The sequence below is a fragment of the Phoca vitulina genome, unplaced genomic scaffold (assembly GCF_004348235.1).
Source record: "Phoca vitulina isolate PV1807 unplaced genomic scaffold, GSC_HSeal_1.0 scaffold13, whole genome shotgun sequence".
NCBI classification, from domain to species: Eukaryota; Metazoa; Chordata; class Mammalia; order Carnivora; family Phocidae; genus Phoca; species Phoca vitulina.
Genome location: NW_022589716.1, coordinates 3,620,486 through 3,633,770, shown reverse-complemented (window position 1 = coordinate 3,633,770; position 13,285 = coordinate 3,620,486). Strand labels below are relative to the sequence as shown.

Sequence of the window (13,285 nt, the reverse complement as noted above, 5' to 3'; positions counted from 1 at the left end):
AATATTTGGTAGAATTCACCAGTGAACTCCTAGGCCTAGTGCTTTCTGTTTTTGAAAGGTTATTACTTACTCAGTTTCTTTTTTTTTTTTTTTAAGATTTTATTTTTAAGTAATCTCTGCACCCAACGTGGGGCTCGAACCCACAACCCCAAGATCAAGAGTCACATGCTCTACTGACTGAGCCAACCAGGCATCGCACTCCATTTCTTTAATAGAAGTAGATCTGTTCACACTGTCTACCTCTAGGGCGAAGAAGTACGAAGGAGGGCAGAGGAGATGCCACCATCTCCCTGTCCTTCTATCCCATCTTAGGTACTGATGTTAGCTGGGCTGGGGTCCTTCTGCCCCTTCCTGGCTCTCATGTAGACACATAGAAACCGTCTATGTTTCTTTTTGCTGTCTTTCTTGTATGAAAAGAATTTACAGCATCCTTGAGCCTGCACATTGCTTTCACAGCAGAGCATTATGCTGTGACCAGAACCTCAAGACCCATGAGTGCAGGTCTAGCCCCTCCTGTCGAGACCTTGTGTAGCTCATGCTGTGCACAGGTTTTGCTTCATGGAGCTGAGCTGTGACTCTTCCGTCTGGTGTGGACCACAGAGGTGGGACTGTCAGCTCAAGACATGCATAATCTGATAGATGCTGGGCAGGTGCAGAGGGAGCCATAGTTTCTGCCAACTCTGAACCCAGCCCCACCTGCTTCACACTTGGGACTGGCGTTGGTGGGGAAAGACCAGGGGCACCTTCAACTTCCAGTGAGGTGGGGGCTTTTGCCCTTCACTTGGAGTCCAGTCCCTGTCCATTCTGATGTTCAGTGTTTCTGTTTTGCCTCCATTTGCTATTGATGTCTCTCAGGGGTACATCAGAGAGAAGCACAGATTTTCCAAGCTGTCAGGTTTGGGACAAATCCTGCCCTTTCTGACACCAGGTATCTCTCCCAACTCAGGATTTCTTGGTTTGAAGGCACCAGTGTGCTCATCTAGAACAGCAGGGGAAGAAGCCTTGCAGAGCCTGGGGAGGTCTGACAGAGCCCACCCCTTTTTCCTTTGAAGCAGGGAGTCAAATATGTTGTGATGGGTGCCTGATAGAGATGGTGTAGGGACTCGGAGTGACCAGTGGCTCACAGGAATGGCATGGTAACAAGCATGAGCTTGAGTTCCTCAAGCTTGGGCCACCAGAGCCAGAAGCCACTGAAGTCTGGCAGTGCGGGAGGTCATGGTGGAGACCTCAACCCTCCTATGACCCTGGCTAACCTGGACACATATGCACAAGGCCCAAGCTGCTCCTGTCCAGAGTCAGGCAGGGGGCTTGGGCCCAGCTGACGGTGTGCCCCCCCCCAACTCTTCTTTGCAGCTTTCTATATGAACCCAACAGCCAGGGGTACAAATACTACCGACAGAAGCTGGAAGAGTTCCGGAAAGCTAAGGCTGGCCCCACAGGCACTCCCATGGCACCTGACCTCAGCCTGAAACGCAAATCCCCTCCTGACACCCCATCGGGGTCCTTGCCCCCAGCTGCTGCCTGCCCTGCCTCATCTGCCCCCTCGCCTGCAGTCACCCCAGCTCCGGCCATCCCCGGGAAGCCAACCACCACAGCCACTGTGAAAAAGAAGCGGAAGAGCCGGTGGGGGCCCGAAGAGGACAAGGTGGAACTCCCACCCGCTGAGCTGGTACAGAGGGATGTAGACGCCTCTCCTTCACCTCTGTCAGGTGCGCTGACCCCCTTCCCCCACCTCTGTCAGGATAGCCTGGCTTCTTTCACTCAGATAATGTTTCCACGCTTCCTCTGTGTTGTAGCATATGTCAGAGTTTCATTCCTTATGGCTGAATGATATTCCATTTCATGGATGGACTACACTGTTTATCCATTAATCAGTTGACGAACACGTGGGTTTTTCCACCTTTTGGCAACTGTAAATAGTGCTGTTGTGAACATTGGTCTACAAGTACTATTTGAATCCTTGATTTTGATTCTCTTGGGTCTGTACCTAGGAGTGGAATCACTGGGTCGTATGGTAATTCTGTTTGAGGAACCGCCAAACTATTTTCTACAGCAGCTGCACCATTTGATAGTCCCACCAGCAGTGCACAAGGGTCCCCATTTCTCCACATCCTTGCCTTTATATAATAGCCATCCCAGCAGGTGTAAAGTGGAGTCACGTTGTAGTTTTGAATTGTGTTTCCCTAATGTCTGATGGTATTGAGCATCTTTCATGTGCTAATTGGTCATTTGTATAGCTTATTTGGAGAAATGTCTATTTTAATCCTTTGCCCACTTTTTTTTTTTTTTTTAAAGATTTTATTTATTTATTTGACAGACAGAGACACAGCGAGAGAGGGAACACAAGTAGGGGGAGTGGGAGAGGGAGAAGCAGGCTTCCCGCAGAGCAGGGAGCCCGATGCGGGGCTCGATCCCAGGACCCTAGGATCATGACCTGAGCCGAAGGCAGACGCTTAACGACTGAGCCACCCAGGCGCCCCTCCTTTGCCCACTTTTAAATTGGGCTGTCTTTGTTGTTGAGTTGTAGGAGTTCTTTATATATTCTGGATAGTAACCTCCTATTCAGATACATGGTTTGCAAATATATCCTCTCATTCTGTGGATTGTCTTTTTATTCTCTTGATAGTGTTCTTTGATGCACAGAAGTTTTAAATTTTGACTAAGTTCCATTTATTTTTTCTTTTGTTGCCTGTGCTTTTGGTTTCATTTATGAGACCATAGCTAAATTCAAGGTCGTGAAGATTTGCCCCAATGTTCTAAGTTTTTTATAGTTTTGGGACTTTTGATCTATTTTGAGGCAATTTTTATATATGATATAAGCTAAGGATCCAACTTACTCTCTTGCATGTGGAGATCCAGTTTTCCCAGCCCCATTTGTTGAAGAGACTTTTCTTTCCCCATTGAATGGTCTTGACACCCTTGTCAAAAATCAGTTGTCCTTAGATGTAAGGGTTTATTTCTGGGCTCTCTATTCTGTTATACTGGTTTGTGTGTCTGTCCTTAGGTCAGTACCAACTGTTTTGATTACTGTAGCTTTGTGGTAAGTTTTGAAATTGGGAGTGTGAGTCTTCCAACTTTTTCTTTTTCAAGCTTCGGCTATTGAGGGTCTTGAATTTTCAGATGGGCTTCTCCATTTCTGCAAAAACACTGTTGGGATTTTGATAGGGATTGCCTTGAGTCTATAGATTGCTTTGGGCAGTATGGACACGATAACAATACTTAAGTCTTCCTTACAACAACAACAGCAACAACAACCAGTCTTCCAGACTGTGAACACAGGATGTCTTTCCATTTATTTAGATCTTTAATTTCTTTCAACATGTTTTGTAGTTTTCATTGTACATGTCTGACACTTCCTTGGTTAAATTTGTTCCTAAGTGATTTTTTTTTTTTCCTGAGACTATTGTAAACGGAATTGCTTTTTAAATTTTCGTTTAGGATTGTTTGTTGCTAATGTATAGAAATAAAACTGATTTTTGCATGTTGATGTTGGATCCTCCAACTTTGCTGAATTCACTTATTAGCTCTGACAATCTTTTGGTGGATTCCTTAGGTTTTCCTGTGTGTATAATTATGATCATGTTATCTGCAAGTAGAGATAATTCTACTTCTTGTTTTCCAAGTGGGATGCCTCTTATTTCTTTTTCTTGCCTAATTGCTCTAGTTAGCATTTCCAGTACTAAGTTGAATAGAGGTGGGGAAAATGGGCATCCTTGACTTGTTCTGATCTTAGGGGGAATGTTTTCAGTCTTTTACTATTGAGTATGATGTTAGCTATATGTTTATCATGTTGAGGAAGTTCCTTTCTGTTCCTAGTTTATTGAATGTTTTTATCATGGAGGGGTATAAGATTTTGTCACATGCTTTCTCTGTATCAGTTGAAATGATTGGATGGGTTTTTTCCTTCAGTCTGTTAATGTGGTGTATTACATTGGTTAATTTTCTTATATTGAACCATGTGATATTGTGGTTTATTAGAAATACATATTTGGCCATTCAGATGACCAAAATAATATTTCTCATATGTATTTGGTCTTTGTTCACAGTTCCTGGCTCACAGTTCCTCCCAAAGCCCTTGGAATTTCCTGAGTGATAAGAGCAGTGGGAGCATCTTTTGTTGTATTATTTGGTCTCCGTCCTCAGTTCATGAAAATGCTTCAGAGCCATAAAGGTGAAATGGGGGTCTTGTTGTTTATAATAAGCCCCTTTCCACCACAAGTGGGTTTATGTTACTGAGGTGACTTTTGGAAAGCACCTAAGGATGGGGGTTGGTGGCCAGGGGATCCAACCATGAATAGAGGGTTGGAACTTTCTGTCCCACCTCCTAGTTTCCAGGGAGGGGAGAGGGGCTGGAGGTTGAATCAGTCAACAGCAGCTAGTGATTTTATCAATCATGCCTATGTGGTGAAGTCTCCATAAAAACCCAAAGAGACAGGGTTCAGAGAGCTTCCAGGTTGGTGAACACATGGAGGTTCAGGGAGAGTGGTGTGCTCGAGAGAGCATAGACGCTCTGGGCGCTTTCCCCATACCTTGCCGAGGGCGTCTTTTCCATCTGGCTTTCCTAACTTATATCCATTTATAATATATAAGTAAAGCAGTAACCTGGTAAGTAAAATGTTTTTCTGAGTTGTGTGAGCCAGTATAGCAAATTAATTGAACCCAGGAGGGGGATCATTGGAACCTCTGATCTACAGCCAGTCAGCAGCATAGGTGATGACTTGGGCTTATAGTTGGTGACTAAAGTTGGCTGGGGAGGCGGGGGGAGCAGTCTAACAAGACTGACCCCTTAACCCATGGAATCCTATGCTACCTTCTGGTGGGTAGTGTTAGAACTGAGTTGGCCTATTGGACACCCAGCAGGTGTCTGAGAATTGCTCGTTGGTGTAGGGAACCTTCCCTCCACCCACACACACACTTTGGAATTGGTACCAGCACTCTATTTAAACCACCCGTGCATATCTGGGATAAACTCCACTTGGTCATGGTGAATAATCCTTTTAGCATGCTATTATATTCAGTTTGCTGGTATTTTGTTGCGTACGTCTGCATCTATATTCATAAGGAATGTTGGTCTATGGTTTTCTTGTGGTGTCTTTGTCAGCTTTTGGTATCAGGGTAATACTAGTGTTATGGAATGAGTTAGGAAATATTCCCTCCAGTTTTTTAGAAGAGTTTGAGAAGAATTATTAGCATTAATTGTTCTTTTAAATGGTTGGTAGAATTTACCAGTAATGCCATCTGGTTCTGGGCTTTTCTTTGTTGGGAGGTTTTTTGTTTTGTTTTGTTTTTGTTTTTAAAGATTTTATTTATTTATTTATAAGACAGAGAGAGACTCAGCGAGAGAGGGAACACAAGCAGGGGGAGTGGGAGAGGGAGAAGCAGGCTTCCCACCGAGCAGGGAGCCCGATGCGGGGCTCGATCCCAGGACCCTGGGATCATGACCTGAGCTGAAGGCAGACGCTTAACGACTGAGCCACCCAGGCACCCCTGTTGGGAGGTTTTTGATTGCTGATTCAATCTCCTTCCTTGCTATAAGTCTGTTTAGGTTTTCTCTTCCTTCTTGAGTTAGTTTTGGTGGTTTATACATTTCTAGGAATTGGTTCACTTCATCTAGGTTATCCAAGTTGTTGGCTTAACAGGTGTTCATAGTAATTTTTTACAATTCCTTTTTATTTCTGTAAAGTCATTCGTAATATCCCCTCTTTCATTTCTGATTTTAATGAGTCTTTTCTTTTTTTCCTTAGTCTGTCTAAAGGTATGTCAATTTTGTTGATCTTTTCAAAAAACCAACTTTTGGTTTCGTGGATTTTCTATATTATATTTCTATTCCCCACATCTTATATCTTCATTCTGTTATTTATTTCCTTCTCTCTGCTAGCTCTGGAATTAGTTTGCTTTTCTTTTTCTAGTTCTTTAAGGTGTACGGTTAGGTTATTGATTGGAGATAATTCCTTTTAATTATGTGCAGTTATAGCTATACATTTCTCTTGTAGCACTGCTTTTGTTCAGTCCCATCAGTTTTGCTATCTCGTGCTTTCGTGTTCCTTCATCTCTTAAATTTTTCTAATCTCTCTTGGTGATTTCCTCTTTGATCCATTGATTGTTTAAGAGTGTTTAATTTCCATATATTTGTGAGTTTTCCAATTTTCCTTCTGTTACTGATTTCTAGTTTCATTCCATTGTGATCAAAAAAGATACTTGGTATGAATTCAGTCTTTTAAAATTTATTAAAACTCGTTTTTATAGCCTCACATGTAATCTATCCTGGAGAATGTTCCATGTGCACTGCATTCTGCCATTGTTGGGTTGCATGTTCTGTATGCGTCTGTTAGGTCTCACTGGTTCTAGTGTTTAATCTTCTATATCCTTATTGATTTTCTATCTAGATACCTGTCCCTAATTAAAAATGGGTCAGTGCAGTCTCCAGTTGTTATTGTAGAACTGTGTATTTCTCTCCTCGGTTTTGTCAATTTTTGCTATATACTCGTTATATCTTCTTACTGTTTCAAATTTTTTTATCAACATAGAACCTCCTTCTTTGTCTCTTGTAACCTTTTTTAGCTGGAAGTCTATTTTGTCTGATGCTAGTATGGCCATCCCAGCTCACTCTTGGTTACTGTTTGCGTGGAGTATATTTTTCTGTCCTTTCACTTTCAACTTGTTTGTGACTTTGTATCGAAAGTGAGTCTCTTATAGACAGAATATAGATGGATCCTGTTCTCTCCCTTAATTTAAAGTACTTGGAACCATTCTTGTCAAAGAAAGCTCAGGAAATGCATGATGATAAGCACCGTGATTACCACAGTCAGTTTTGCACAATCCGCTCCAACATCCGCCTCCTTGACAGCGTGTAGTCTCATTTCTCCTTTTCTACCACAAACCCACCAGGTTGGGGAGTCTGTTGTCCTCCCGTTCTGCAGGTGAGAATGGGTGACTGAGAGAGGCTGTCTCATGGCCTCTGGCTCACTGCCCTCCACGCAGCCTGCACTGCAGGCAGAACCCTCTCCACGCCCTTGCCCCTGGACACACAAGTACATAGAGGAGTCATATGTGCCCTGGCGCTGACACCTACATTTCTTTTGCAAAGATGGGCGGAGGGGGAAGGCAGCTGACCCAAGTCATGTGGCCAGCCTGTTGGCCTTGTCCGTCCAGCTCTGAGGGTGGTCTTCCAGTCCAAGGAGAAAAGCTAGTGAAGATTCTCCTACTCCCTGGGGTTCTAGATAGCATTTCTCCCCAGGATTGAGGGTGTCTCAGGTCGGATTGCCATCAGGTGTCAAACTCTGGTGCCCACTGAAATGGAGGGTGCTCGGTGGTGAGTGCTGTTCTGATGTGTGTGTGCCGTGATTCTGAACCCACTCCCCGAGGCCTGGCCCCAGCTCCCCGCTGGCGAGGAAGCCTCCCCCTGTGGTCTAGTGTGCAGGCACAGGCTCCAAAGGCTCCCATCCAGGGTTAAGTCCCACTGGTCCGTGTCCCTGGGGGAGTGTGAGCAGCCCCCATCTCCTTGCTTGCTGGAAAAGTGGTCCGAGGAGAAGGACAATGGGCGCGCTCCAGGCACGCAGCGGGCTGCTCAAACCTTGACTCCCTTGCCCGGTTCACAGGGCTCCCACACAGACCTTCTAGGAGGTATTGGGGTATAAGCATGGGCTCAAGGAGCACTTGTGGGTGGTTCTTACAGGCAAGGCCCCAACCCTGGTGCACTGGGAGGACCTGGCTCTTTGCACATGCCAGAAGGGCCTCTGTACCCCCGTTTGCCCAACTTCTCCCTCAGGAAGCTACCGCCTGAGGGGTGGTGGTTTCCGCCACCCAGATGGGGCCGTCACAGCATCTTCATGTGCATTAGTGTTGCTGGCTCCAGCCAAGCTCCGAAGCTGATGCCAAATTAAATGTCAGTTGCTTTGAGGATGGTCGGCTGCCTCCCCGGAAGGAGCTAACAGCCACACAGCTGAGTCTTATGCCAGACTCTGAACCCTTGTGCGTCTACGCTGGGTGTCTGTTCCCTGCAGGGCTTATATCCAAGAGTCGGTGTGTGAATGTGCACACACACACACACGCACACACGCACATGCTATCTCCACTCTTATGTCTGCCTTTGCAAAGTCCTCGTCTTATCACCCGTCAGACACGTGACCTTGAGCGAAGCCCTGGATCTCTAAGTTCTGATGTTGGCGTCTGCAACGTGGGGGTATAGAGTCTGCCTGGGGGTCACATGAGGATGAAACTGGGTGCTTGTGATAGAGCCCGGTGAGGCCCCCGCGGTCACCCCATGACACGGGATACCAGCTGCTGTGATGTGAAGGCTCTGTCATGTGTGCTGGGTGCCTCAGATGTCATCAGCGCCTGGACACTGTGCCACATGCAGGAGCAGGTCTGGACCCGTGCATCCATTGTTGACCAGCCTGTGTTTTGTTTCCAGTTCAGGACCTCAAGGGGCTTGGCTATGAGAAAGGGAAGCCCGTAGGTCTGGTGGGTGTCACGGAGCTGTCAGATGCCCAGAAGAAGCAGCTGAAGGAGCAACAGGAGGTAAGTCTGGGGCCGAGCAGGCAGGCTCCAAAGGAGCTGGTGGAGTATCGTCCCCCGCCTCATCTCATAGTTCAGTGGTTGTGTCGCGTTCTTTCTGAGCCTCCCTGTGCTGGGTGGATCCCACAGTCAGGGGAGAGGTCCTTGGGCAGCAGGCCCCTGTCAGCCGCATTCCACCTCCCAAGGGCCCTCCCCAGCCTGCGTTGGACCCAGAGCTGAGGCCTTCTCACACTGGCTGGGCAGCCCCTGAGGCTGGTGCTCTACAGCTACTCCCCAACACGCTTGTGGGCTCTTCCTGACTAGGTAGTCTCCATTTTTAAGTTTTCCTTCCAGTGTTCCCCAGCAGCCAGTACAGGACAGGCCTGGCTAGCACTGGGGGCCCTGAACAATGTGACAAATGCTCAGTTGGTATTGGACTGTGATTGGGGTGAGGGCTGGCTTGGTCTCTCTGCTTCTTTCCCGGGGGGACTACAGGCACCTGTCTGTTGGTCCTTGGGGACACTCAACCCCAGTCACCTTCTCCAGGCTGGCAGCCCCATCACCTCACCTTCAACCCTTCTGTGGTCAGGGGCCTGCGGTGCCCTCCTTTGGTGTCCACAGCAAGGGTGCCCAGGATGTGCTGGGTTCCAGGCCAGACTGGGTGAGGCAGAGAGGGGTGCTACCTGCTCACACGGGGATTCAAGGAACCCAGGGCATGCCCTGATACCAGACCTTGTGTTTTCTTGAGCACTTGCTCCGGGCCCTGTTCACATGCCTGCCCTGGGGAGGGCAGAAAGCAGGAAGGGTGAGGGCACCTGACATGCGCAGGGAAGGCGAAGGGACTGGCCTCCTGCACGTGTCCCCCCTGGCACTGCTCCCTGGTGTGTGCGGCCCGCAGATGCAGCAGATGTACGACATGATCATGCAGCACAAGCGTGCGATGCAGGACATGCAGCTGTTGTGGGAGAAGGCCCTGCAGCAGCACCAGCACGGCTACGACAGTGACGAGGAGGTGGACAGTGAGCTGGGCACCTGGGAACACCAGCTGCGGCGCATGGAGATGGACAAGACTCGGGGTGCGCCGAGGAGCACCTTGCGGGTGGGGTGAGGGACAGGATACGTGGGTGAGGCCATGCCCTAGGCACCACAGGCTCAGGAGGCCCCACTCACCTGCTCAGGAAGGCACCTAGAGGCACACCTGGGGTCTTAAGCCGCCTGCACGATGTGTACGGCCTGGAGCAAGAGACTCGGCTTCTCTGTCTCCGTTTCCTCAGTGGGAAAAAGTAGTTCTCTAAGCGTTTGTGGCTGTTTGAACATGGCGCTTAGCAGGGCTGCTTGGAGGAGCAGGGTTTGGGTCGGGGCCTCAACCAGCTGCCTCATTCCCCTACGACCCAAAGTCCCCGCACCCTGCCCAAGACTCATACCTGTGCCGGGGGGCCACCTGGCCCGCTCTCCGCCCTCTTCCTTTCTCTCACTTTCCCCCCCGCTTCTCTGGGCAGAGTGGGCCGAGCAGCTGACAAAGATGGGCCGTGGCAAGCACTTTATCGGAGACTTCCTGCCACCAGATGAGCTGGAGAAGTTCATGGAAACCTTTAAGGCCCTGAAGGTGAGCTGGGAGGATCCCCGGGCACCAGCTCCTGTTGTGGGCTGGCCAGCAGGCAGCCACGCCGGTGGCCCAGCCCCTCCTGTTAGCCTCATGAGACAGGCGCCTGAGGCAGCCTCGGGGGCCCCCCTTCATTCACAGGGGGAGCTGGGCCCTCTTGCCTCGGGAGGCATCTGTTGATGATAGACACCGTCTGTGGAGGGAAATAGCAGAAAGCAGCCCAGCTGCCGCTTTAGAAACATTTCCCAGGGCTTCAGGGAAATTCTGCTTTCAGTGGAAAAAATTAAGTGCAGTTTACAGGCAAAGCGTTTCTCAGGCAGAAGCCCCCATGGACTGGGTTCTCCAGAACAAGAATTCACATTCCTGCCATGCTGTCATCATGCTTCTGAGGAGAGATAGCTGACGGGGCACATCCCATGTCATCTTTTGGAGGATTTTTGTAAAACTGCTGTGTACTGCATAACCTCATCAATAAGGCGGTCACCTTATTGACCCCATCTTTTTAGCATTCTGTGTAACGAATTGCCCTCAGAACCTAGGACTTTTCTTTACTGATGAACCATTGATCTTTCCCATGGTGGGTGAAGCCTGTGTGACCCGTCACCTTGCCCTCGTTGACTTTGCCACCAGGCAGCTTGGTACAGAGTCTGACCCTGGGGACCCTGAAAAGGAGCATCTTGGTCTGTTCTTAAGGAATCTGACCTGGTGCAGAGGCTGCAGATGGGCAGATGGTCCCAGCGGCCAGTCAGGCCATTGGTGGTGGGAAGGGGTGGTATTCAGGCCAGAGCCAGGACCCGGGACAGTTGCAGCCCTGGTGGATGACAGCCACCTCCTTGCCCTGCAGGAGGGCCGAGAGCCTGACTACTCAGAGTACAAGGAGTTCAAGTTGACAGTGGAGAACATCGGCTACCAGATGCTGATGAAAATGGGCTGGAAGGAGGGCGACGGGCTGGGCTCAGAGGGCCAGGGCATCAAGAACCCGGTCAACAAGTGAGTGTATACACCCCCTGCCACTCCTCCTGCTGGCATCCGCCCGGCCCCCTGCTCACTTGGCCCTGTCACCCCTCCGCAGAGGCACCACCACAGTAGATGGAGCAGGCTTTGGCATCGACCGGCCAGCTGAGCTCTCCAAGGAGGATGATGAGTATGAGGCCTTCCGCAAGAGGATGATGCTGGCCTACCGCTTCCGGCCCAACCCCCTGGTGCGTGTGTCCCTAGCGCCCCATATGGCTCCTGGCTGGGCTGCCCAGAATCTCAGCACGGGGGTGGCAGTTTACAGGCAAAGCGTTTCTCAGGCAGAAGCCCCCATGGACTGGGTTCTCCAGAACAAGAATTCACATTCCTGCCATGCTGTCATCATGCTTCTGAGGAGAGATAAGCCGACGGGGCACATCCCATGTCATCTTTTGGGGGATTTTTGTAAAACTGGGTGGCAGTGCTGGTAACAGAGCTGTCTCTCCTTCCCCAGTCCAGCTAAGCCAGGTCTCACTAGCAACTCCCCATCTCTCCATCTGCCCTCCCCTCTGTGAGCTTAGCTGTCCCTGGAACATTCTGGGCAGGAGGAACCACTGTGTTTAGCATTGATCCCCTCCCCTTTTCCTTTTTTGCCTCTCACAGAACAACCCCAGACGGCCTTACTACTGAGTATTCTGGAAAAACGCACAATTGTATTTTCCAAACGACCGACCTTCCCTGGACTGTGGAATGTTCTGGCCTGCATTTCTGCCTGCCCTTCCCGTTGTCTCAAGTGTCATGCCGTGTATTAAAGTTCCAGTGCTTGCCTACCAGGGCAGCCTGGTTTTGCCATCACCAGAAACCGCTCTGTTTCCATAGCAGCAGGGCTGGGCTGGGCAGATGGGGCTGGGATGCTGCTGGGAAAGCTCCCTGGTGCCTGAGAAATAGGAGAGAACCATCTAGAAATCTGTCTGTGGGGCCCCTCACCATCAGCCTGGGTTAGAGTTGAGGGGAGGATCCACAGATCCTCTGAGAGAGACTGGTGGCTGACCAGCCAAGACCTGGCTGCACCTGGACCAGGGGCATCAGGGACCTCCCAGTGTAGCACTGTGCTGCAGGAGTTAGGTTGGAAGGGGTCCCCAGACAGGGCCCAGCCCTCTTCAGATCTGTGGGGCAGGTGGACCCAGGGCACACGTGTGCCAGTCACCTCACCAGCAGGTGGCGTTGACAGCCCCTCCCCGAAGCTTATCTGTGACAGCTGCAGCCCAGGCTACCCCAGTAGCCAGTGGGGTGGACACAGGAGTCCCTGGGGCTCGTGCCTTTAGGGGACAACTCTGTGGACAGATGCAGCATGCCAAGTGCTCCCTACATCTCCAGAGCCTGCACCTCATATTTGTGCCAAGACTACCTGGGGATCTCATTCAATTGCAGCTGCTGAGTGAGCAGCTTGGGTGGGGTCCTAGGAATCCAAGAGCCTTGCTTAAAGTATGGCTTGGAGCCCTGAGGGATCCCCACAACCCACCCATCTGCCCACACATGTGCCTAGTGGGTCCTGCTCAACCCCTGTGGGCTCAGGGGCTTGAAGACTCCAGCTGGAGTTAGGCTTCTGGGCCAGCCTCCATTCTCGTAGTCATTTAGTAAACAGCACCAACTGTGTGAACTGGATGGATAGGCTCTGCCCCCTGGCAGCCAGTCTGTTGTGTACATGGTGGTGAACCTGAGACTGATAAATGCAAAGAGGAACTGGGTGCTGTCTTGGCGGCAGCCTGGGGAATGTCTCAGTATGGGGGAGGAGGGCATCCAGGGACTGGGAGTCTCAGCACAAGAGCCCAGGCAGGGATGACATATACCACCCTGTCTCCCTTCCATAGACACTATGCCCAGGGCAGGGCCAGGGGTGACATTCCCATGTGTGGAGGCTGCCCAGTGGTCCCAGGTCTTGAGCACAAGAGTAGCTCTGGGCAGCCAGAGGTTCCAATGATAGGGATCCTAGGCCTTGGTCCCAGGCACGTCGCCATCCAGGTCAAGGTCACCCTTCAATTGAATTAGTGACCTGGAGGCTCTCCAGACTTAGCCCATGGACTTTACCCCCAGGCAAGTGGAGAGGTGGAAGAGAATGGGCCCCAAATTCGGTGTGCATGCACATGCACATCCCAGACACAGATGCAAGGCCAGGTTGCTAGACAGAGCTGGATCAGACACCCCTGGCCTTGGAGGAGGAGGAGCGGGGCT

At 50.1% G+C, this 13,285-nt stretch overlaps 1 protein-coding gene across 1 annotated transcript in view; it reads left to right on the top strand.

The window, feature by feature from the left end:
* The window catches only part of SUGP1 (SURP and G-patch domain containing 1), a 32,230-nt gene extending 20,123 nt beyond the window's left edge, over positions 1-12,107 (top strand). The window contains exons 8-14 of the mRNA XM_032412530.1: positions 1,354-1,709; positions 8,414-8,520; positions 9,395-9,572; positions 9,996-10,102; positions 10,944-11,089; positions 11,172-11,301; positions 11,717-12,107. Of these exons, the coding sequence (XP_032268421.1) occupies positions 1,354-1,709; positions 8,414-8,520; positions 9,395-9,572; positions 9,996-10,102; positions 10,944-11,089; positions 11,172-11,301; positions 11,717-11,743 (1,051 nt within the window). The 3' untranslated portion in view covers positions 11,744-12,107. The remainder of the gene's footprint in view (positions 1-1,353; positions 1,710-8,413; positions 8,521-9,394; positions 9,573-9,995; positions 10,103-10,943; positions 11,090-11,171; positions 11,302-11,716) is intronic.
* The last annotated feature ends 1,178 nt before the right edge of the window (positions 12,108-13,285 follow it).